Below are 23,860 nucleotides of genomic sequence, written 5' to 3' on the forward strand. Positions count from 1 at the left end.
CAATCTCGTTGCATTTACGTGTCGGAACCGATTCTAACATGCCATAAGGCCATAACATAAGGTTGGATAAAAGAGAAGGATTAGCAGAAAAGGATTTTTTTGGTTTCTTATTTCTTAGCTTGAACTATAAAAACTAGATACCTGTTATAAACCTAAATTTATGTGTTTTGATTAATTATTTTAAAAAACAGGTAAATTTATATTTTCTAAAAAATCATATTTTAGCTAAATCGAGTGATAAAACATCTTAAATAACTCAAACAGCGATAAAACATCCTTTTTTGCGAGCTGTTAAACATGCTTTTTAATATTATTTAGTTTTCCACTGTTATATCAACTGGGGTGGAGCAGTAGATATGGCTATCCGACTGAAATGCTTTTTTTTATATGAAGTTTTCAACTGCATATTCCACTGCTCGACTTTTTAACCACGTTGCTATGGCGGCAAACACCATTCCACTCCACTGCCAAACCGATCGGTTAGCGAAGATTCTGATTGAGAAAACGCAATTGGATAACAATTGGAATTTTGCTAACCGATCGGCTAAATTATCCACTCCGTTATCGACTTTCGTTCGCGATGAGGCCCAATGTGTCCATACTTCGGCTCGAGTGTTCCTTAATTGTTTCGTCCCCAAAAAGTGCAAAACCAACAGCATTATGGATCCTGCAAAGTTGAAACACATCATTCTGAACGCACGCCACCCGTATGTGGTGACCAATGCAGATCCCGATTGGGCCTGCTTTCGGCAATCCTTCGCCGAGTGGTGTGAAGCTTTCGACCTGGCGCATCCAGATTGCGCCCCGTTCGAGGGCTGTCCATTGAAAGGCGGTAACCACCCGCAGTGGGAGTGGGAGCGAACGAAGGTGAAGATGAAGATGCGCGACATTTGCACACCCACTGATACGCGCTGGAATTCGTTCAGCTATCGCAACATCGCACTGCTGCCAGAACCGTGCCGCAGAGGAATCAATTTTGCGTGTTTTGGTTTTCCAGAGGTCGAGCAGGATGTTACCTTCTGGATTGGATCGGCACAAGCCCACACACCCTGCCACTACGACACGTACGGCTGTAACGTAGTGGTGCAGGTGTTTGGCCGTAAGTCCTGGATTCTGCTGCCACCGGACGCAAAGTTAACGCCGGTGCGCGTGCCCTTCGAGGAGTCCAGCGTGTACTGTGAGGAAAACTTCTACAGTCCTGCCTCTTACGGCCCGTTTACTGCGGTGGAGGACAAGGTGTACCATGTGGTGCTGGAGCCCGGGATGGCACTGATTGTGCCGCCGAAATGGTGGCACTATGTGGAAACGCTCGAACCTGCCCTCAACTTCAACACCTGGCTGGGTTTGGTAAGGGTCGGGTCGGGGGAAACGTACGTACTATTCAGTTTAATTTGAATTCCTTACCACTTGCAGGAGACTGATGTGGATTCTCTAATCTCGGAATGCATAACGAAACTGTTGCTTCAGGATTTGTGCAGTGATGTCCCGGAAAGGGTGACCAGCCGTCTCATCAATCCCAATGAGGTAAATGCAGGTGTAGTTATTAAACACAACAGGAGACTTATTTTACTCTATTACCTTTAGGATTTACCAACAACAGAGGAAAGCGTGAGTGAATCGTATCAAATCTTAAACTATCTGCTCAACCAAAGGAGAAACAACAAACGCCAGTCTTCAAATTTGAAGCGTTATCCTTGCGAATACCTGCCTGTCGAAGCCTTTGGCCAATTGGTTGACGAATGCAAGCCATTTATTAAACCGGTTGAGCTGCTGGATCGATGTGATTTCAACAACCTTATTAATCGCAATCGCGCTCGAAACGACCCTTCTTATAGGGATAAAATCAGCGACGAACTAACTGTTGATGAACTGGAGCGAATAGCTAGATTACGGAAAATGGTAAACGTTTGTTGCAAACCGGATGTGGTAAAACTTATAGAGCGCGTTTTGTTGGATGAAACTAGCTAATGACTGGACAAACCGACCGGAACGCTTAGTTTTGGGATAATATAGACTAATATTTGTTTTATTTAAAAAAAAGCAACGTGCTTTCAGGTGTGTGCAATATGGTAGTTTTTACTGAAAATTTTGATCGGTGATTTTTAATACTGATTCAGTCAAAAAAGAAAAGAAAAATGGTATTAATTGTTGTAATTGTAATTGTAAAAAATCTAATTTGAAAAATTCATCTCAATCTAAGCCAAATCCTGTTGGATACAATACCAAAAATGTACAGAACCACCCTGTGTTGCTATGACGTTCAGCGTGAATTGGTGGTAAGTGTCAACAGTGCAAATAAAGAAGTGAAAACAACAGACTATTTTCCGTTCTTGTACTTTTCTGTTTTCTTTATCGTTCACTAGCAAACCAGGCAATCGAAAAGGAAATGCGTAACGCGTAGTTCCTCGTGCGTACAGTGTGCAGCAAATGTAGGAAAAACGGTTCCATCGGCCGAACAGTGGCATTTGGCGCAAATCTATCTGATTTCCCCGTTTTGTGAAGTGGTGGGCACGGCGTGTGGGTGCTTCAGGAGCAGTTCAACGTTGGGGAGTTTGCCAATGGTAATTTCATGGTCATTTGTTTGCATTCCGTCACCTGATTAGAGAGCAATTGTGTCGAACTGCGGAAGGAACGTGCTGACGAGTTCGCTATCTTACTCTCGCGCAGCAGCAATTGTGAGACAGCGGGGGGCAAGGTTGCGTGAAAACCCCCACGGTGATTTCTTCTCCCACACTGCCCCGAGTGCCTTGCGTGCGTGTGCTAAAGCGTCCGGGGAAGTAGTAGCCAGAATTTGCAATCCTCACCCAACGTACCCGCGATAGAGACAGGTCGAGCGAGAAAAGCGATGAATTACGACGTGCTGTTAAGCCGGACCGGATTCAACAAGCTGTCCATTACACCGCAGCACTTCCGCAGCGTTTCCGAAGGTGACTCACGTTCCTGCGACCATCGCCCGCAGGAGCGCGCGGATCGCGGCAGCGATGGGACGAAAACGCCTGGTAGGAAGATATCGCTACCACCCCATGCACACCGCCACGAATCGGTGTCGGCCTCGTGCAGTCCCATGCGAGGGGGACCCGCCGCAAACCACTCCACCGCCACCGGTGGTCCGGGCGAGGAGTTCAAGGGTAAGGTCGAGTCGAAGCTGCTGACGATGTGGAACAACATGAAGTTCGGCTGGAGCTATAAAATGAAGACAAACTTCTCCAAGGAGCAACCGCTGTGGCTGCTTGGCCGATGCTACCACCAGAAGGTAACGCCCGTAACGTCGATGGAAAGTTCGGTAGAGCTCGGCACATCGGGCCCCGACGGGCAGCTGATGGTGCTGCAGAACATTTACTTCGCCGAACCGTCCAACTCGCCGCCGGAGGAAACGGGCACGGATGCGATCGAGGACAGCAGTCCGGAAGCGATCGTCGAGGAGGAAGGAATCGATGCGTTCCGGCGAGACTTTATCTCGCGCATCTGGATGACGTACCGGCGCGAGTTTCAAACGATGGACGATTCCAACTACACCTCCGACTGTGGCTGGGGATGCATGATACGCAGCGGGCAGATGCTGCTTGCCCAGGGCCTGGTCGCACATTTTCTTGGTCGCAGCTGGCGCTGGGACGTGTCGATGTTTACCGCGTACGAGGAGAGCATACATCGGAAAGTGATCCGCTGGTTCGGCGACACCTCCTCAAAGACGAGCCCGTTCTCCATCCATACGTTGGTGGCGCTGGGGAAGGAGTCGGGTAAAAAGCCCGGCGATTGGTACGGACCCGGAGCAGTGGCACACCTGTTACGGCAGGCGGTACGCCTGGCAGCGCAGGAAATAACCGATCTGGACGGGATCAACGTGTACGTTGCCCAGGATTGTGCTGGTAGGTGTGGAACGGGCGGCGTGCAGTATTCGGTTGTGTTGATGTGTTTAATTTCTCTTCCAGTTTACATACAAGACATTCTTGACGAGTGCACTGTACCGGCAACACCGGCAGGAGCACCATGGCAGAGGAAAGGTGCGCCCGGAGGCACGAACAGTTCCGCCAGTACAGCCCACACCGAACGATCAGGAGCAACTTTATGCGCAGAAGGCGATGAGGACGTCCAATCTGCTCATTGGAAGTCGCTGATCTTGCTAGTACCGCTGCGTCTCGGGACGGACAAGCTGAATCCCATCTATAACGAATGCCTTAAGGCGATGCTCAGTTTGGACTATTGCATCGGCATCATAGGCGGAAGGCCAAAGCACTCACTTTACTTTGTCGGCTATCAGGGTAAGGCCACTCTATCCGCTGAGCACACATGTGCATTTCAGTTTATATGCGTATTTCTTTTGCAGAGGACAAACTCATACATCTCGATCCGCACTACTGCCAGGATATGGTTGATGTGAACCAGGACAACTTTCCAGTCGCTTCGTTTCACTGCAAATCGCCCCGTAAGATGAAGCTCAGCAAAATGGATCCCAGCTGTTGCATTGGGTTTTACTGCGAAACCAAGAAGGATTTCTACAAATTCATCGATAGTGTCAAACCAGTGCGTTTAAGATTCTTAAATTTTTTAGTGCTTTTTACATGATTGAATTGATTCTAATATCGACTCGTATTGATATTTCTTCAGTTCTTAATACCGGTTCAGCCGGGCAACCAAGATGCCGGATACGCAAACCCATCGTCCGGATCGTCCACCGGTTCTGTTAGCTATCCGATGTTTGTGTTCTGCCGTGGGAAGAGCAGCGAACAACGGGCCGACTTGCCCGGGCAACAACACCAATACCCACATCCGACGGCTTATCGATCACCACCGACGGCGATACCTCAACAGGCAGCCGGTGGCAACGATGAGGACGATGAAGAGGATGAGGATGAGGCAATAGAATTCGTCATTCTATAACCACACCTTTCTTTCGCATTCATACAGCCAAGACACGTCGGTCGGTCGATCGGATATGTGGCCAGCAGTGTAGCAGTTAACGACCTCCATAGTTCACCCTGCCTGTTCTAAGTGGCAACATTCCACCCTGTACGATTGTGTGTGTTTGTGTGAAGCCATCGTGAAAATCTGGTATGATCAAAAGCCTATCCGCCGGCGATGGTCATGTTTCGATAGAGAAATCAAAGAAACCGTCATGCACATTACATGCCTAGCCAAGACAGGTAATGGAGTATCGTGGAAAAATGTACTTATATTGTGATTATACCGCTTAAGACAAGTGGGCGCGTTATTCAACGACGACTATACCTAGCCTGCAGACTGGTACAATGCTGTACGTACTGTAAAGAGGAAAACTAACTGTACCATAAGTATGTTAATATTAATAATTTAGTATTGGAAGATTCTTATTTATTTCTGCAACAAAATTATTTTGCCGCGCATCGTACTCCCGGTACTACCTTGGTTAAATTTAGAAAAATGCTTCAACTGTGTTTTATGGCCGTACTTATTGCATGAAAATGTGTTACCAAGCTATTGAACCGTGTAGATTTAACGTATTATTTCGTATACAATAAATAGAAAAGGTCATCGTATAGAGGAACATATTTTTCTGTTGCACAAATGATTGTTGAATTGTAAAATAAAAACGGTATTCAAATTTGAACTTGTGAAGCAATGTCATCCACGTTACTTTCCGAGAAAGAATTTAATTGCTTTTTAGTAGCGCCACCTACCGGAAAGTGCGAACACTTTTTAACCTGCTGTCAAACAGCGAACAGCCGTCCTGAGCGCAGTTTGTTTTGATACAGTGTTTTAGGACGCGGCGTGCAGTGTTTCGTTTTTATTTCAGCCGGCCGGTACATTAATTAGTGTGGTTTTGCTACAGTTTTACTTCGTCTATTGCTTCGCACACTGGTCACGATGGCACCGCTAGATGATAATCAAGCCCAAGAAAAACCTGTCCTCAAGGGTGCGATTACCATTTCGCAAATAAACGCGGACGAAATAACCTTCGTAAGTAAACAACATCTTGGTCGGGTTTTTGGATAGCAATTTTTGTGACTCGCTGTTTCTATATGTTTCTAGCTTGCCAATCGGTTCTGGGCGCCAGATACAGCAAACGCTCACGAAGCATTTAATTCGCAAATAATCGAAGACATCTACCGGAAGGAAATATGCGATTCGCGTCATTCACTGCGCCGGATCATGATGCTGGAGTTCAGCCAGTATCTGGAGAACTACCTGTGGCCTAACTTTGACGGTGAACGTGCGACTCGTGCTCATCTGATGTCGATAGTGGCGATGGTGAATGAAAAGTTTCGCGAAAAGGTGGAAGTGTGGAAAGTGTTTGAAAAGAGCAGTGGGCTGTTTGCGAAATTCTTCCAGCGCGTGCTGGAGGCGTGCATCGAAGACCGCCCCGTAACGCCGGCGGTTATGCGTGAGCAGACGGCATTGCTCGTGTTTTTGAACCATTGCTTCAACAGCATGGAGGTGGAAATCTGCCGCGACCAGGCAAAGCGGCTCGTTTCGCTCGCCATGTGGTCCTGTCTGCAGCCGAAAAGGCGCGAACAGGAACTGACCCAGATACCGCAGTGGCGCAAGTTCTGGAAGAAGCTACAGAAACGCGAAGATTCGGAGCAGAAGGAGAAGCTCAGCTGGGAGCGACACTTTTTGCAAAGCCTCATGATCAAGTTTATACGCATTCTCGATACCATTCCGGAAGCTGGGCCAGTGTGTGACGAAACGGTGCGTTACTGTGAGAGGTTTGTAGAGTTTCTGATCGACCTGGAAGCGCTGCTGCCGACGAGACGATTTTTCAACACCGTCATGGACGACTGTCACGTCGTCGTGCGGTGTTCGCTGTCCTCGTTGGTCCGCCGTGAGGAAGGAAATCTGTTTGCTCAGGTGAGTCACTTTTCTTGATTGGAGACGAAGAAGGGTTCATTTTGTTTGGAAAATAAGCAATAACATTGCATGATTTGTTTATCGAATGTTGAGCTAGCTGGGCATTCGTATGCAAGAATCATAGCCCTTTCTTGAGATTCTGCGCCTTTGGTTATTTTTTATGTATGAGAGAAAAAGCAAAACACCAAACCCCTTGATTTGTTGGTGTAAAAAATGTGCATGCCTCCGGATCGGTTCGGAAAGTTTCTTTTTGTAAAAAATATACCAAAAGATAAACAATGTTGTTTATGTTAACAATGTTGGCCGTCGTTCTTGGAGGCAGTTCATGCGATGCAGCAAATTTTGTTGAACCGCTCATAAACTGGACTGGGTTTAGGTGGGACATTTTTTTTGCTATGAATGCTTTAAAAATGATTTTGTGTTTGATCCCAGCGTGAACAGAGTTTTTGCTTAAATATTTAAACACGTAAGCGGGGTTTCGTTTGTTATGCAACAGTTCGTTTATTTTCGAATACGTTGTATTTTGTAAACAAACGCATTGGATCATTTTGCGTAATTGATTGTTGTGTAAGCTTAGAAGTATTTTTTACGCCAAAATAGCGGTAAGCCACTGTTTGGTTGTGTCGAGAAGTACAACTGCACCAATATGTTTATCAAACTATCTTACGATATGTCTACTCTTTATACAAATATGCTCTACTTTTTTATCTTACTTATTGTTACGCTAATTGCTAAACAGATAGCTAAGAGAGAGTAAAAGAGTAATTGACAAAATTATACATACTAGCAAAATATGCTTGCGGTCTACGATTCACAAGGAGACGTTGTTGTTCTAATCTTGTTACACTTTATGACTAAGCTAGGTAGCGGTTGCAACGTATGCGTGTAAAAACTATGACTATGATACTGCAATTTGGAAGCCTGGAAGCATGTATAATCGGCCTGAGATGCATGTTTCTTGTTCGTCTGGCATAGTAAGAAAAAAACATAATATACCTCGCTACAACTTTACACTACTAGTACCAAATCAAAATTTGCCAGTGGACGGTTCCGTCGGTGCAAATGGTGCGGTCGTAATGGACTTATTACACCACTTGTCCACCTCTTGCTGTCCTTACTGAGACTCGTAGTCTTTTTTGTGCATATGAAATATCAAAACGGGGATTCTGCTCCAATTTTACTGAGAATTATCCTTACATCAACGATTGATGGAGTGAGTGATTGAAATCGAACTTTTACACCACGGCTCATGGGAAGGTCGCTTAGTATCGATGTACGCATTTACATTTATCATGCGCCCCAAGACACACACCACGCTAGTAATCACCACCGTTCATGTATGTCATCTCGTCGCCCCACTCGGTCGTCTGAGGTGCTTGGTCGCGGAAGCACGATTTCACTAGGAATGTGACATGCTTTTGACGCAGCACGCAAATGTAGAGGATGCAGGGCGCCTGTAACGCATTCGCGATTATGTGCATGTACAGCAGCCCGTCAAAGTGCAGCCAGGAAAGTATGAGAAACAACCAAGAGACGCTCATCGTGGCAAAAATGAGCGTGAACATCACGAAGCTGCACCGTAGCTTATGATGAATCCGTCCGTACGTGTGCATCCGATTGATGAAGCGCAGCGTTGTAACGAAGAAGAATATGTTCACGATGATGATGAACGCGATCGGGGTAAAGAACACGGCAATGCCCAGCCAGCTGATGTTGTCCTGTCCCTCGAAAAAGCTTTCCCTTGCGCTTTGCTGGTTGTCCGCACCAGCCACACTACGATTGCTTCCGGGCAGGTCGAGAAAGTAGTGAGCAAACACGGCAATGGCCGCCATCGTACCGGTACAGCCCCAGGCGTATCCCGAGTACCAGCAGTACTTCCGGCCGTCGCTGACCCGCAGAAAAACGTTGCGCGTGCGAAACATCTTCCAGATGTAGTAGCCCATCGCATTCAGCCAAAAGAAGGCGCCAAGCAGGCTGACGTAGAAGAACAGGTCCGCAATCAGGAAACTCACGTGATTGCTGAACTCGGTGAAGATGCGCACCAGATCGGCCGCCTGGCTCACGATCAAGCACATCGTGATCGTTGTCACCATATTGCCGACGAGATCGCGCAGCGTCGGCAGCACGAAGTAGATGATCGCCACGACGAGCAGTATGATCATTGCGATCCCGTGGCAGATCGGGTTGATAATCTTCCGCAGCATCACATCACTGTCGGTCCAATGCGTTTCCTCCTTCGGTGAGCATACCTTCGCTATCAAGCCCTCCATCAGTTCGCCGCCGGCCTCGCCGGCGATTCCGATAGCGCGATCCATACAGTACAACCCCTGCTCGTAGTCGTACTGTAGCAGCGGCACATTACTGTCACCGGCATCGATGTAATCCTCATCGAGATAGCTTCCGACGCTGCCCTGCATCGAACTATGATGGCGCAGGATCAGATGCCGTAGCTGACCGTCCGGAAAGAGAATCAATTTGTCGTAGCTCTAAAATGCCGGTGAAAAATGGGACGGGGTTAAATAAGGAAGGAATCAAAACAAGGACACCGATTCGGGCAAAACAGGAACATTCGATGCTTACGTCGTGATATTCGTAGATGTTGAACTTTTGTTTCGTGCCACAGTCCGGCAGGCCAATGATGAAACGATAGTTGTCGACCTGCACGTTCCGTTCGCCTTTTCGACCAATGAACTCGGGCTTCCATACGGCTAGAAAAAGAGGGAATTTGTTGATGAAAAATGGGCCATATATGGAGGGTCATTCGGATGGGTGGAATGTGTGTGTCTCCCTTCTTTTGCAACGTTCTTTCTGTCACGTACGGCAAGTGGGATCGGTTAGGCCAGGTGTGCTACCGCCAGCGCTGCACTTGAGCGCTGTGCACAATTGAATGTTATACTTTTTGTTATTTTATTTTAAGACTGTCAATCCTCACGTCCTGGATATCACTTTTCCAATCCTATGCCCCCACAAGGAGCTCTCTCTGTTGTAAGTGGTTCGCCAATTTTCTCTGGCTAGCCCTGTGTTTCGGGCAATGTCTCCTGAAAGAACCAAGCTTTTCCAACACGAAACAGCACGACAGCGCGTGGATGGACGAAAAAAGGAAACACACTTTCGAAAACGAAACGATTTAACAGAACGGAAAGCAATCAGGCACATGTTGTTAGGAGGACGTAATGGAATTTCGATTAAGTTCCGCCTTTTGCTGGTGGAACGCTTTAAAAGCTTTCTACGACGTTTTGCCGCTCAATTTTATATTGGAAGGGCGCTCTTAAGCTTTTTTGATTATGTTTCTATTGATGGTTTCAGCAAAAATAGGGCACATTGCAAGCGAAAGGCAAACAAAAAAACCTTTTCAATGCGTATATAAATGCAGTAAAGGAAATCACATTCTACACTAAACATACTTTAGCACGTAATCGTCGATGTGTTTTGTTTGAAGTATGATTAAAATTACTGGCAAAAAAGCAATATTTATAAATTGAGCTATCGAGAATGTTGATTGCAGAATCAACAGTTGAATCGATATCGCATCATGGATTTATTTGCCACACTCCGATAAGAATATGGAGGGAGGAACGGAACACGCACACAAGAAGGCAAAGCAAAGGAAGCTCTCTACATTTCACTCGCTCTTGAATTATGGCAACCAGTTCCTCACAGCAACAGCAATCCACTCTGAAGTGGGCGTGCGACAACAATAGCTCCCTTAAAGCAGATATCTATTTATCCTAGGCTAGACTGAATAAAATCGAGAGTTCTTTCATCTGTTTGGTCATCATCCCCCGCCGCCATGCTAAAGGTAGAATCGTTTATTTGCTGCCCTACCGCATGGTTCCATGGCGGAGTGGAAATCCGATCGTGTGAAGAAAGGCAAGGATAATGGCCTATTCTTGGATGATTTCTGGAGGGCAAGGCAAATCGTTTACCGAGCGAGTACGGTTGGTGGTGGTAGCAATATTGAATTTATTGTTTGAGCAGAAAGTGAAATGCGTTCGATTTGATAATGATTGATGCCGTCACGTCGGTGAAGTACCGTCAGTTTTGATTTTTATAGAAATTTGGTTTGCATAAAAGATGGGACTTTCGCTACGACTGTAAAAACAGTAATAATTTTCTAAATTCTTACATAAATCATTAAGCACATTAAAATTGCTTTACCCTTCTTAAGACGTTCTCATCATAACCGCAATTCGATCATCCCAAGTATTGTGGGACCTTTTTTCATGTATCAAAACCAACGATGTCATTTCGAAGTGTGTACAGTTTACCCAACCAGTTTGTAATCGTGTATGGGACGGGTTTAAAAACTAATTAGCTTGCGCAATTGCAGCTCTCGACCTTTTTGGATTGCCTTTTGCTCGTTCTTGAACCCTTTTCCATAACGTTGATTCGATTAGCAGCGGTTTAATCCAACCGGGACGGGGGAGGAGTTTTGTGGATACGAAAGAGATACACACTTTCGGCTTATTACTTACTAGCATTTACGGTGGAAGCGACCGTACACTTTCCGTCGTACACGACCTCAAACTTCTCGCAGCATTTGTTTACTCGCACCGGCGAAGTTGTAGTCGCATCGGTCCGGCCAACCATTACGGCAAGGAATGTAATGGCAATGGCGATGACGGCCATCACTGAGATGGTGGCTGCTGTTGCTGGCATCTTGCGTATCTATAAGTCGCGCTCACGCAGCGCAGTGAAACACAACAACGTGCAACACACTAAATGCACTGGGTGGTGGATTGTGAGGGGTAAGTTGGTGAGATTCGCTGTTGATGTTGAGCGGATGTTGAGATTCACTGTTGGGTATTGTCTCGTTTTGTCACGAGAATGATGAACGGTTCCGCGCTCCCCTCCTCCGCTGCTGTGTGAAAGATGGTTTGGACGGGGCAGGGACATTCAAAGACATAACCGTAGTTCCAGTTGACTCTTAGCTGCAGTGCATCGTCATCGTTCTATCGCCGTAGGATGATCTGCAACAGGGAGGGAACAAAAATAAATAAAAGGCGTGGTGTTTTCACAATTATGAATGTACAATGTTCAAAAGAGCGCTGTTCTGTAATTTGCATTCAGTACCACATCAGGAAAGAGACCACCCGTGAGGGACCCTTGCGTGTAGCTAGTGCACTTCTAATTCGAACAGTAACCTTTCAAATACACAAACACACACACACAGGCGAGTGAATCGCACGTGTGTGTTTATGTATGGATCTTTGCAGTGAACATAAACAGACACCTCATTAAATCCAAATACCCAAGAGCACAAACATTCCCAGCATATACACTGAAAGGTCCCTCGTCACCCCTTTTTGTTTTTTTTTTTTTGAAAGGAGACTGCTCTAGTTTGCCGTTTCACCGTCGAAATTTCTCATTTATTTATGCTGACAGTGAGACAGAGCGTGGCAGTGAAACTGCAAAAAGGCAACGACGATGCCGCGCGCCACTGGTTTGCTGCACTGAATCAAAACCACACTTCACACAGAACCCTTTACGACACAACGTCGGCGAGAACGACGCTTTCGACTCATTCTACCGCGCGATATTCGGGTTGCGGGACATGTGAAGTTTGTGGGTCGAAGGACTGGGCTGGTAGCTATCGGTGTGCTACCGTATCTGGTGCTCACACCGAAGGAGAAACAAATTGAGATCATTATAGAGTAAGTGATTCACATTATCATCGCCATCAAAATAAGATGCGGCTTAATGGGTAAAACACCTCGAGCAACAACTTCCACATTGCTTTCGCGGACGTTTGGTGAGAATGGCGACGAAATCTCTCCATTCTTGCGTACCATAAATTGTTGCAGCAAAGCACAAAGGTTGTTTTGCTAATGAGCCGGGTATGTGTAGAATATGTGCGAGAGGAGCATTATAAACTTCACGTTGCTCGGGGATGGAAGGATTAATTATTGAACAAATCGTACTGGGGAATGAGGGAGCTGGATTATCTCACCTCATTATAATTTGATGGCCGATGTGCAGAAAAATCAACCATGACGACGATCCCACGTGATGGGAGGACATTTCGAGGAGCTTTTAAAATAAAATACATTAGTACTTTTTCAACAAAACATTGTATTGCGAAAACTGTGTGTGTTTGTTCGCGATCTAATTCAATTGTTGTAGGACAAATTCAACACACACCCCAACCTGGGTGGTAAAGAGACCATAAGCTTATGCTAATGTTAGTTCTCTTAGCCAAACTTCCGACCAGATAGCTAAAGCACACTCAGCCAATCGACCACAACGGGTTTTGATTGACGACCCAAGGAGCAATGGGTGGGTCAGGAGACGGTTTGGAAGCCACCGGTTGGTCGTTAGCTTGGGTAGCCGGGCTCTTGTTGTGTATAGACGAGCAGCACCCTTCTGTGCACGGATTGTGGAAGAACCCTTTGAGTGGATGGCCATTTGCGTGTCCTGTTTCTGAGCGTGTGTTTGATTTGATGTTTGTCATTTGCGTAGATGGCATCTCTAGCTGAATGAAGCTTCCTCCTGCTTTGTGAAGTGTGCCTTCGCATGGCGGAAAGAGAGCAGCGCAGCTTAGCGTCTGACGGGTAGGAATTACTTATTTATGCTCTTCACTGTGTTTCGTTTAGTCAGCCACGCAAATGCCACTCGGCTCGCTTCATCATCTGCCCGGAACAGCATGATTGGTGGTGGTGTACTATTAATTATGCGTTTCAGTTTTCATCCCCCCCAGTTCCAGGGATGGCTGTAATTCGACGATGCTTCCCATCTTGTTTGATAGATTTGTTAGCAGAAAAGCACCATGGATTTTATTAAATACGTGCTTAAAATCCGCACCACTTGCAATGACGAAATGAACGAGAATTTAGTGTGCCACACTGCGTTAATATATACTTTCGAATTGTTTGAGGCAAGATCCGTTATTTATATCGGTTTTGGAATCAGTGTCCCACTTCCAGCCACTTAAATTACTGTTCGGTCCAAGCAAAAACTCTGCGTGTTAAAGAATCCATTCATCCCTCCCTGTGTGCGGCACGGTGCGAGGTGCGGCCGGTTGTTAATTTTACACTTTTTATGTATCTGTGGTCGGCCACATCGATCCCCCCCACCTCAGCAGCAACGACGACAGCATCTTGAAGATATTTTCGCATTCCTTTTATCTTGCCAATTCCAAACTACTGGGGGACACGATACTCTCTCGATATGGGTCTTTGCCATGGTGCGCGCCCCTCCCTCCAGTTCCACCGGGGACTGATTGGTCTGTGCGGGACGACGATGCGAACGATGCGTACGTGATGATAAGAACGCAGCCGGCGTTGACGGCGACCAGCATCAGGTCCCGTTTGGCCGAGTTAGTATAGTATAAGGACTGAAAATGTCTACCGAGTTTTTGCAACACGGAGCCACCTCATCAACATCAGCAACAAGGAATTGTTTGTGTGGGTCCCATCTTCGGACGCCAGTTTGGAGCGGGGACAGGATATGGAAGAACGTTAATCGAACATTCCCAGCGGGTCTGCGGGAGAGTGCAGGCTTTAAGTGCGGGTCCCACAAACCCGAACGGTGTTCTTTCCCGATAAGGTTCGAGAGACAGAATACAAGTGGTACCACCGGGCTGCTGATGCGCTGTTGGTCTGAACTGAACGAGCCGGTATAAATAATAAAAACAATAACGGTTCTGTTTCTATTGAACACTCTCCGTGCTATCTCGAAGGATGGGACACTTTTCCTTAATGCCCCCTTACATACACTCTCTCCCGTGTGCTTTATATATATATACTCAAGAACTCCAGTGCGCGCTGACTTGAAGGTAACGCAGAGTACGTTTTGGCACACTGGCCGGGGCGCCATTGCGTGATGCCATTGTCTACAAATATGTTAAGAAAAATCAATCAATAATTGTCTCCACTCATAAATGGATGAAGGTACGCGGGCGACCGGTCGTATCAAATCAGGTCCATTAGAGTGTCCCCAAAACGGGGTCCCGGGAATGCTGTTTTGATAGGAAGATTCTATGTGTGCAGAATGAAATGAAGCTGAAGCGCGCGCGGCTATGAATGCTAAAAGGACAACCAAAACCACCGCCATCGACTGAATAGCAGCAGTAAAACATTAATATTCATCTCGCAATACTTAATATGTGCTGCTCATCATCGGTATACATAAGCACACACATACATACATCAAAAACCTTGAGGGGCTAGCCACCCAAACGTGGGATCCCTCTGGCGATCTGATTCTGCAAACCAGAGCAACGTACGTCGCCGTCGTTCTGGTGGGTCATAAATTCCAGAATCGTTTTTTTCTGCTGCTGCTGCTGCTGCTGCTTCTTTTTCGCCCTTGCACTGACCCGGTTTTGACGGTTACAAGGGACATGAGTGGGGAGGATTTGGTCCTACTTGTTCTTTTACCAGAGGCTGGAGCGAGCAATAATCTTGCAACTTCTAAATGTGCCAGAGTATGACGGCGACGACGACCAAAAGGTTCGATGTTTTTGATGGCTTGCTGTCAGCGCAAATTGTGTGTGTGTATGTGTGTGTGTGTGTCTGTGTGTGGAAGAGATTTCCCGAGCAGCTTTCCCGCAATTCTATGCCGCGATAAAAGGAAGGACGCATTTAGGGTCTGCAAGACGCTGTTGGCAGGTCACGTTCTTTCTTTGCCGTCCTTTCCTTACCGGTATTCTCAACTAAACCAACCGGTGAACGCTGTGTAGTGCTGTGCCGGTTCAGCTGATCCTTGTACCTCTGATGAAGATTAATTATCCCGGGGTTTCTGTGTGTGTGTGTGTGTGTGTGTGTGTGTGTCCATGTGTGGTTTAGGAACGTTTTGTTCTGGCGATAGTGTGCAGTGATTATTAGCAACCATTCATACATGGTGGCTTCTGTGGCTGGCCGATGGATGATTACCGTTGTCGGAGGGGTTTTGATGGTTTATGCTCATCATGCTGCAGGATATGTTTGCATCTTTCTAGCGAACGAAATAGCTAGAACGAATTTGCTAGATATAGCACCAGCCAAGAGTCACTACTAGTGTGCCACATACCATAGCTTTATTCGATTTCTATAAAGTGCAAAATTTACCAGATCAGCTGCACACCTGCATTATAGCTACATAAAACGTAACGACACGGAAGTAAGGGCAAAGAATAGAATAGAGTCATTTGCATACCAGGGCAGTAAAGTGGCCCCGAGAGCGATAGGAAACGCGTTGTGCTTTAGAGGAGAGCAACGGCAGCCACCAATGCCCTGTAGCAATATGAACCTTTTTGGATCGCTTTATTAAAACGATGCTTTTGTATATCGCTTCATTTTCGCTTGCTTGTCTAACTTGACGCGGTTTTCGAGGGTGTAAACGAACAGTTTGTTGGTTTAAGGCTGTTCTTTTTGGTACGTTAACAAACGCTTTTGATTTGTTTATCTTGTTGCCCATTTTATGGTGATATTGGAACGTGTTTAGGTTTTATGAATATGATGATCACAAAAAAAAATCAGACCGTTTGGGTTGGTTTTTGTAGCAAGAAAAACAGACGCGACGAACGCACGCCTCTCCATTCGCTGCTCCTACGAAAATCGTCTTAACTATGTCACGTGTCATCTTGCGCGCGTATGCAGAGAATCTTAGCAGGAACCAAAGAACCAGAACGATAAAAACGGCCTCAACAAAAAAAGAAAGTAACAGGACCCAGACACACACAGACGAAAATGCGAAACCGCCCCACAAATGGTGCGCTTTTTGCTTTGATCCTGTTGTAAAAGAAAACCCACTGTGGTCGTGCGCTCGCGTGTTTTTGTTTGCGGTAGTGTCTTCTTCACATTTCACATTTACCTCTCCAAAGGATCCGCTCCATCCGTACCGGGAAGGATGGTGGAAATTAGATTTTGTGTGTTTTCCGGTCTCTTCCGGACGCGTAGAGAGGGAGAGAGTGAGAGAGAGTGATAGAGAGACTGAGCGAAGGTTAGTAACATACTTTGTCCCTATCGATATGCGGCGACTTGTCGTTTATTTGGGAAGAGACTCTTCCGCGCCATAATGTACCGGTCGTCTGACGGTACTTTTCTCCCAGCCCTGTTTGAGTGCTGCAGCACACAACCGATCGTTTTGGCAGTGCTAAAATTGTAACATACCGTTAAATATTTCATTTAAATGGCAAAAAATAGAACAAATTTAAACACCAAAAATATGGTGACGGTACACCCAGCAGCAGGAGGAGCACCCAACCATTCGTCTTTACGTTTCGGCGACGACGGGGCACACACACGTGGGACGTACCATAATAGCTGCCATAGGTACAATTTATTATGCTTTACGACGCCCAACGCCCGTTTGTTTTACACACACACATACATACTCTCTCCTTGGACCATTTTATTCCAACGCCCGCGGAGGAGTTATGCTGCACGTGCACTAGAGGCAAGGGTGGTATTATGGGTTCGTTCGGGGCTACCCTTCGCTGTTGGGGCTGTTTGCACTTTTATTTGCATTCCGCATATTTCAACGCCGCACGCAAGAGAAGCAGCACGGCGGGAAATTGGTAGCATGTTGTTTGTCGCCGGCCGCCGGCTGCTGGGGCACGGGAAATTGCGCCCGAGAAAGCTGCCTTATCTCGCTAAGGGTTATGTCACGAACTTGGAAATCCCGCCAGATTATATTACATTCGCATTCCGGTGCCGTGCCATTGCTGTGCAAAGGTGCAGTGCACGAACAGGTGGATTAAAGTCTACGCTCTGCTGCGCAAAAGTAGTTTTCCTACTATTTTTCTGTTCTCAGCTGCGTTTGTTGTTTGAAATAGAAATGAGAGTTTTATTATTGTTTTCAAGCGGCTGGGGAATAATGTTAAGCAGTGTGCCACGTGGACGGAATGAGACCCTGTAAGGACGCCGTCCAGGATTATATGTAAAACAAAACACAAAATATGGTTATGAGGGTAAATGCGATTCAAATGAAGCCAAATTATGCTTCAAAAATTTGAAATTTAAAACGTATTATACAAAGCAAGCGACAAATTTGTTGCAAAAATATGGACATCTTATGCCAAATTGTCTCTCTGCGGGAGTTCAGACCCCGTTTTAGTTAGGTCCCCGTTTTAACCAGTGACAGTTGCGAAACGTACCACGGTCGATGACTTGCCAGAAGGATGGTATAACAACAACCCCACACACGTAGGCAAATAAGAGAAAATTCGTTTACGATCTTCTTTGCAGTCCACATCGCTTTACAGAAGCCGATTCACCTAATAGCTCGGCAGGATTCGCACCCGGCTGGTACACATACGCTCATCGAACGCCGTTGGTGGCTTTTTGATGTTTTTTTTTCTTTTTTTTTTGGCGAAGGGTAGCCAACATTTTTGTCAATTATTTTCTCCTCTTTTCCTCTTCTTTTGACTTGTTGCTTTGCTTTTTCTCTTTTTATCACAGCTAAAAGTGCAAACAAACTGTCCCTCCTTTCTCCTTTGGGCAAAGGAAGTTTGCGGTTTTCGGCAGGCAGTTTTTTTTTCTTCCTGCAAATAACGATTGTATGTAGTACCCCCATCGGGTTGGGGTCTATTTTCACCCGACATATGACGACTGTTTGCGTGCAATCATTTAAATACTTTCGTTTTGTCCTTTGGGCGGTTTGCCTTGATGTGGCTTTCCATTTTTTTTTGTTCGACCGCCGGTGTTTGCTTGGTGTGTGCTAGAGTGTGTGATATTAGTATGTGTGCGTTTGGCTACCGGCCCGGGTTTTGTGAATTTCAAATGCCAAAAGATGCTAATGTGTGGAAACAGCCACAAAGGAGGGAGAAGAAAAACATAAACCAGATGTTTTTACAAACCCCAATGCGAGGACGTCGTTTGTAGGCGAAAAAATGCTAAATAATTAGGTCCCAATTTCTATTCCACCTCAGAGGGTGTGGGTACACAGGCACTTAAAATTGAGGCCAACTTAATGCTGGGTGGGTGTACGTGTCGCAAGGTTTACTTTTGTTCGTTTTAACATAGATGACGGCTTGAAAAAAAACGGTTTGCAAAAGAAATCTAATTGGTGTACCAATACCAACGATGCAAGAATTCAGAATCAAGAAAAAATAAATATTCCTTGCCGATTGTAGGTTGACAAACGGAATTTCCCGAAAGTGTAATATTGTCGCAAACAATATTCTTTGTTCCTTGCAGCCATTGTTGCTGCCTGTGTCCTGTGGGGTTTACATATGGCCATGGCAATGTGTTCACCCAAAATTTTGTTGAGTGCGCAATTCATTCACACCTGTACCGGTGGTGATAATCAGCTTGTTGCCCGGCGGCTTCCATTCTCTCTGCTTATGCCTCCTCTTTGTACCTTTGTAAAAGTTTGTCAGATGTTAAAAAGTACCGTCAGCGCAGCGTTGATAGAGTCGAATCTAAAAATAAGAATAAAGTAAAACCTTGCACGCCAAGACTTGAGGCGCCCATTGGATCGAGCAGTTGGTTCCTCGGAAGAAGCCATTTCGCGGCGACGCTTCAATAGAGACGATCAGCCAAACCCAGCCGCGCCCCAACCAGAGCCATTCAACATAAAAGAAGCCGGGTATAAGCCGCCGTTTCTTCCTCCTTTCTTCGGTTTAAAGAAAGAAAATCCATAAATGTTGTGCGTTGGGGTGTTTTTTCCTCGGTAGGAGTATATGTACATAAGGAACCACCGTGCACATTGAAAGCTTGAAAACTGCATCTCTCGTCAAGCGTGTTCCTTTTACGCTATTCGATACAGACTCCCACCGAACCGGCAACAGAGTAAGAGCGTTCTGTCAAGCAGGGAAGTGAAACCAGTCAAACAGCGTAACCGGAAGTTCTGTTTTCACTGCCTTCGTCATATGGTGCTGTTGTGCTCGATAGTTGGCACGAGACGAGAATGGTATATGTTTGAATTTACGGGTTTTGTGTGTTCAAACACACAAATACACAACATATCGCATATTTGCAAAATTATGCTTTGGGGGTTTTGGCGCTGAGCTGTAAGCGCACACACCGGCCGGCTGCACACACGTACATTTCCTTTCCCTTAGGTCCTAAAGCAGGGTTTTTTTTTTACTTCTTCGTTGTGTATATCTAATAAACGTCAAGGGGTTTATGTTACACGCGCACGCCGTGCCCCGCATTGGGATGCGGTTATGTGTCATGGTAATGTAGTCGCGTACAAACAGCGCAAACATTGAGCGGAAACGAGGGGAACACACAGCATGAAGCGCTGTTTGAACCATCATGCCCCGCATGTGGTTGGGATGTCACTCCAGTCCAGAGATTGGGGGCCATCGGAGGCTAAGTAAGCAATGCTTTTTTTTAACGTTCAATCTCTCGTCATGAGTCACTTTCGATTGTTGGAACTGGGCAAAGCCATAAGCCTTAAAGAAGTTTATTGTTTACCACTGATAAAACCGTGGGCGCAAATCAATTGCCTGGAGAGTTTGATCGAAATCGATCAACAGCGATACTATTGCCTCGATCTGTCGCAATTGTCACAAGTCGCTCAATCGTTACTGGTAATTGAGCGGCCTCTGGGAAGAGCAATCACGACAGTAAACGACCGTGACTAATCTTCCCCATCTCTTGTGACGTCATGCAGCTGCTGCTGTTGGGAAGGCGGAGGTTTCTTCGATCGACGATGACAAACAACGCATGCATACACACACAGAGAGACACATATACACCACCTGGTCGTTCGCTCAAGCTGCTTTGCAATCTTAAATCCACGATCCAGGTGTAGCAGGTGTGCGTAGCAGGCGATTCATAACTTCGCCACGGACTTGTGGGCGCAAAAACACACACTGAATCGCGCGCGGATCGCGGTCACCATGGACAGCAGCGATGCATTGCACTCAGCATGTGCGCGTGTGTGTGTTTGTTTGCACCGAACCGTGCAATTCCACCAGTGCGCGCGTGTAGCAACAAATACACATAACTTTCCGTTTCCGTTCCATGCATTGGGCCAAACGGTAGGGGGGCACACCTACACGCCCGGCGTTGTGTTTGGTTTTTGTTTTATTCGTTTTCCCTCTTCCTCGATGTTGGACGACGGAAGCTTTCGCGGATCGCTGATGGTTGATGGGTTTGCTCGCACGTTGTTTACCACCACAAGCCCGGCGTTTCGCTTTTACCTACTTTCCTGCAGCATAATTGATTTTTCTTGTGACATTCACCACACACACACATACACCTCGGGTTAAGGGATTGCACTATAGCTTTTTTTTATCCCGGCAAACTTCCTTCTTTGATTTCCCGATCGCCACACTAGACCTACCCACACACACACACACACACACACACATACACACACAGAAACACATGTACGCGAAGAAGGAAACCAGCGTGAGCGTTTCACCTGGACGCGCAGTCACTGCCAGTGCCTCATTATGAATTTCCTTTCCAAAAACCAGATGCCACACCATACAACACACACTCACACACACAGATGCACACATACATACAGCGGGTATGCATGAATGCCAACACTATGGAGCGTGAAAAGGAAAAAAAAAACCGGGCCTGGCTAGCCCAACCAAAAACCCATTATGATAGCATCGTAGTCGGCGTCGTCGTCGTCGTCATTGCGCTCCTTCTCTTTTGTGCTGCTGCGTAAACTCGCTTTTACGTCTGTTTCTCGCTTATTTATACGGCCGGTAAACTAAGCGGCTTCGTGGCACACCAGCCCAGCCAGCTTCTGCAGGGACCCACACACACACACACACGACTGTGTTTGCGGTGAACGGCGGATCCTCTTTTTTCGGCAAATTCTTTAACACACGAATCCAAAAATGGAATGTATATTAACGCGTTTTATTAGCGCCGGTCACGGGAATCTGGGCACGCAAGTGACTGAGAAGCTCTAAATAACTGCTGCTGCTGCTGACTCACTTGTTTTGTTGTGTTAACTGTGCCGGACCACGGCCGGATGTGGGCAGCGACGGACGGCTAAAATCACACTCAATGCCGGCAAACGGGCAAACAACGCACAAACCAGCAAACACGCACGAGCTGGTCCGCGGATGGCAGGGGTACTCGGACGTGCTGAAATGGGTGTTAACCTGCGGGGTATTGCAACTGGTGCCACTAAAGTTTGTACAAATTAAACCTACAACTGGCAGAAACATAGTGTTTTGTGCTGTTATATTGGAAATGAATTTAAATTAATTATTATAGCGCATTTTTGCTTGTTACTCGTCGAAGAAGCCGAAGAACTGTAATATTTTAAAGCTGCTGAAGATCCCTGTAAGTGTGTTGCGCAGGTAGCGTCCCGATGGTTCAAGTTTTCTACTCGGCGTAGCGTAAACGGGTAACGTTTGGTTCGGTTTATGAGGGCTGGTGCGGTTCTGTACAATTATAGCAATTTAAAATTGCGGTTGAGCTTCATGAACAGTTTATGGCATTTTGGATTGGGCTGGTTCTAAATTATTTTGATTTTCAGTTTTTCCTGCGTTACGTGACACTCAAGATACGAAATTTTTTTTTAGCATACAGTATGTATTAAATAAGTAATCAAGTGCATAAAAGTACTAAATTTTATAAAAAATAGCCATTTATCAACAACGTGATATCAGACTTGTGAAAATGTGCGTCACCGTGCAACCAGACATTCCGCCAAATGGCGTCGCGCCGTGAAGCGGGGACCGAGCTGTAATAATGTATGGACCTTGAAATTTGTCAAAAAATGGGTTTTCCATACAAACGCATGCTTTTTAATTTAACTGCCAGCAAACTATCGAGCTATTAGCCGGTCTCGTGGTACAGTCGTCCACTCGTACGACTTAACAACATGCCCGTAATGGGTTGAAACCCCAAATGGACCATGCCGCCATATGGCGCGGCGGCGCCACGGAGGTGACGAAATGTTGAAAAAAAAATTCAACTTTGTCAAAACTGCTTGTCAACTGCAAAAAAGAGCTTTTCTCGTGGCCGCATCAAAAATCTACACAAGAACGACAAAAAGCTCAAACAATCTGAATATCATTGATATTTTGTTTAAGAAGTACTAAATAGATACATAAATCGAATAGAAACATGCATTATGATCATAGCAATGGGTCACAACTGGGCCAGCTGTTTGTTTACGCCTTTTCGCAAACATAAAATTTTGTCACTATTTGTCAACTTTTGTCAACTTTATTTCCAGGCTGCTCCAGGTTACAAAATTTTGACATAAGCTCAAAAAAGTGTCCAAAGCTCACGTTTTGTAAAAATTTTCAGCAGTTAGTCACTCCCATGGCCTCAAAAAAAAAAAAAAAAACTATTGAGCGTTCAACTAAAAAGCGTTCAACAATTGAATTCTGGCTGTATTTGAATAACTCGAGGAAATACTGTATATCATTAACTTAACCGTAATTAAAATTATCTATTACCTTTAAGATTTAATCTATTATTTAAAGATATTTTAAACAAACTATATTTTTCAACCAAAAATTTAACTTATATTTCCACCTGTTTTATCACCTGGTACAGATAATTATTTTAAGCCAATTTTACACCATAATTACCATAATTACATAATTAGTCGTTACCCTATGAAGCAGACGGTCCAATGAATATTGATAACAATGTTATCCTATGCTTTTTTATAAAACTAATTTGAAAACTGAGTTAATTAAACAAGTCACTGATCAGTCAATCTAGGACAACCATGTAAACATAAAACAACAATCGATACGGATACTTTTTCCTCATTGTACATGGAGTGTTCATTAGTTGATTGTTTGTTCAATTGATATAATTGATATAATTATAACATCATACGAACTGCTCTTGAAATAATTTATTCGTGTCAAGCGAACCGAAATGCGAATCAACGTCCTTGGGTGGTGCTCATGAGTAGTCCGAAGTAATTATAGATTTTCATGGAATTTACGTCAATGGAAAATGCCTTTCTCTTTCTAGAAATGGCCTGGTGCGATGGAAATGTGCTTTCAATAAAACAGCACAGAGTAGGATTCTCTGTAACTTTTAATTGTATATTGTTCGTAATAATGCGGCCCCTGTTGACATTTATTTGTTTACATTACATTGGTTCTAGGCTCTTCGGTACTTTAAAGGATTTGAAAGGAGATATTCAATGTAGCTTAAATTAAATG

The 23,860-nt window shown here is 45.4% G+C and overlaps 4 protein-coding genes across 6 annotated transcripts in view; 3 read left to right on the forward strand and 1 right to left on the reverse strand.

Annotated features, from left to right (window-relative positions):
- The first annotated feature begins 234 nt into the window (after positions 1 to 234).
- On the forward strand, positions 235 to 2,335 carry LOC120949874 (uncharacterized). Its single transcript, XM_040367448.2, has 3 exons — positions 235 to 1,347; positions 1,414 to 1,524; positions 1,585 to 2,335. Exons 1-3 carry the CDS (start codon positions 388 to 390, stop codon positions 1,966 to 1,968), a joined length of 1,455 nt encoding a protein of 484 aa, XP_040223382.2. The 5' UTR covers positions 235 to 387; the 3' UTR covers positions 1,969 to 2,335.
- Positions 2,299 to 5,515, forward strand: LOC120949873 (cysteine protease ATG4D). Its single transcript, XM_040367447.2, has 4 exons — positions 2,299 to 3,866; positions 3,930 to 4,259; positions 4,325 to 4,521; positions 4,606 to 5,515. The coding sequence occupies exons 1-4, from the start codon at positions 2,846 to 2,848 to the stop codon at positions 4,876 to 4,878; spliced, it is 1,821 nt and encodes a 606-aa protein (XP_040223381.2). The 5' UTR covers positions 2,299 to 2,845; the 3' UTR covers positions 4,879 to 5,515.
- A 179-nt stretch (positions 5,516 to 5,694) lies between these two features.
- LOC120952582 (RNA helicase aquarius) overlaps positions 5,695 to 23,860 on the forward strand; it is a 40,063-nt gene continuing 21,897 nt past the window's right edge. Inside the window, exons 1-2 of the mRNA XM_040371979.2 lie at positions 5,695 to 5,934; positions 6,007 to 6,825. Of these exons, the coding sequence (XP_040227913.2) occupies positions 5,842 to 5,934; positions 6,007 to 6,825 (912 nt within the window). The 5' untranslated portion in view covers positions 5,695 to 5,841. The remainder of the gene's footprint in view (positions 5,935 to 6,006; positions 6,826 to 23,860) is intronic.
- LOC120952583 (probable G-protein coupled receptor Mth-like 5) lies at positions 7,302 to 21,809 on the reverse strand. 3 transcript variants are annotated; one of them, XM_049606574.1, is made up of 4 exons: positions 21,654 to 21,809; positions 11,301 to 11,795; positions 9,406 to 9,533; positions 7,302 to 9,311 (listed from the first exon to the last, which is right to left on the reverse strand). In XM_049606574.1, the coding sequence occupies exons 2-4, from the start codon at positions 11,482 to 11,484 to the stop codon at positions 8,142 to 8,144; spliced, it is 1,482 nt and encodes a 493-aa protein (XP_049462531.1). In that variant the 5' UTR covers positions 11,485 to 11,795; positions 21,654 to 21,809; the 3' UTR covers positions 7,302 to 8,141. The 3 variants fall into 3 exon arrangements, with proteins under 3 accessions (XP_049462531.1, XP_049462533.1, XP_049462532.1); XM_049606576.1 differs by lacking the exon at positions 21,654 to 21,809 and adding an exon at positions 20,897 to 21,627; XM_049606575.1 differs by lacking the exon at positions 21,654 to 21,809 and adding an exon at positions 12,776 to 16,253.

Source organism: Anopheles coluzzii, chromosome 2 (assembly GCF_943734685.1).
Source record: "Anopheles coluzzii chromosome 2, AcolN3, whole genome shotgun sequence".
In the NCBI taxonomy this organism is placed as follows: Eukaryota; Metazoa; Arthropoda; class Insecta; order Diptera; family Culicidae; genus Anopheles; species Anopheles coluzzii.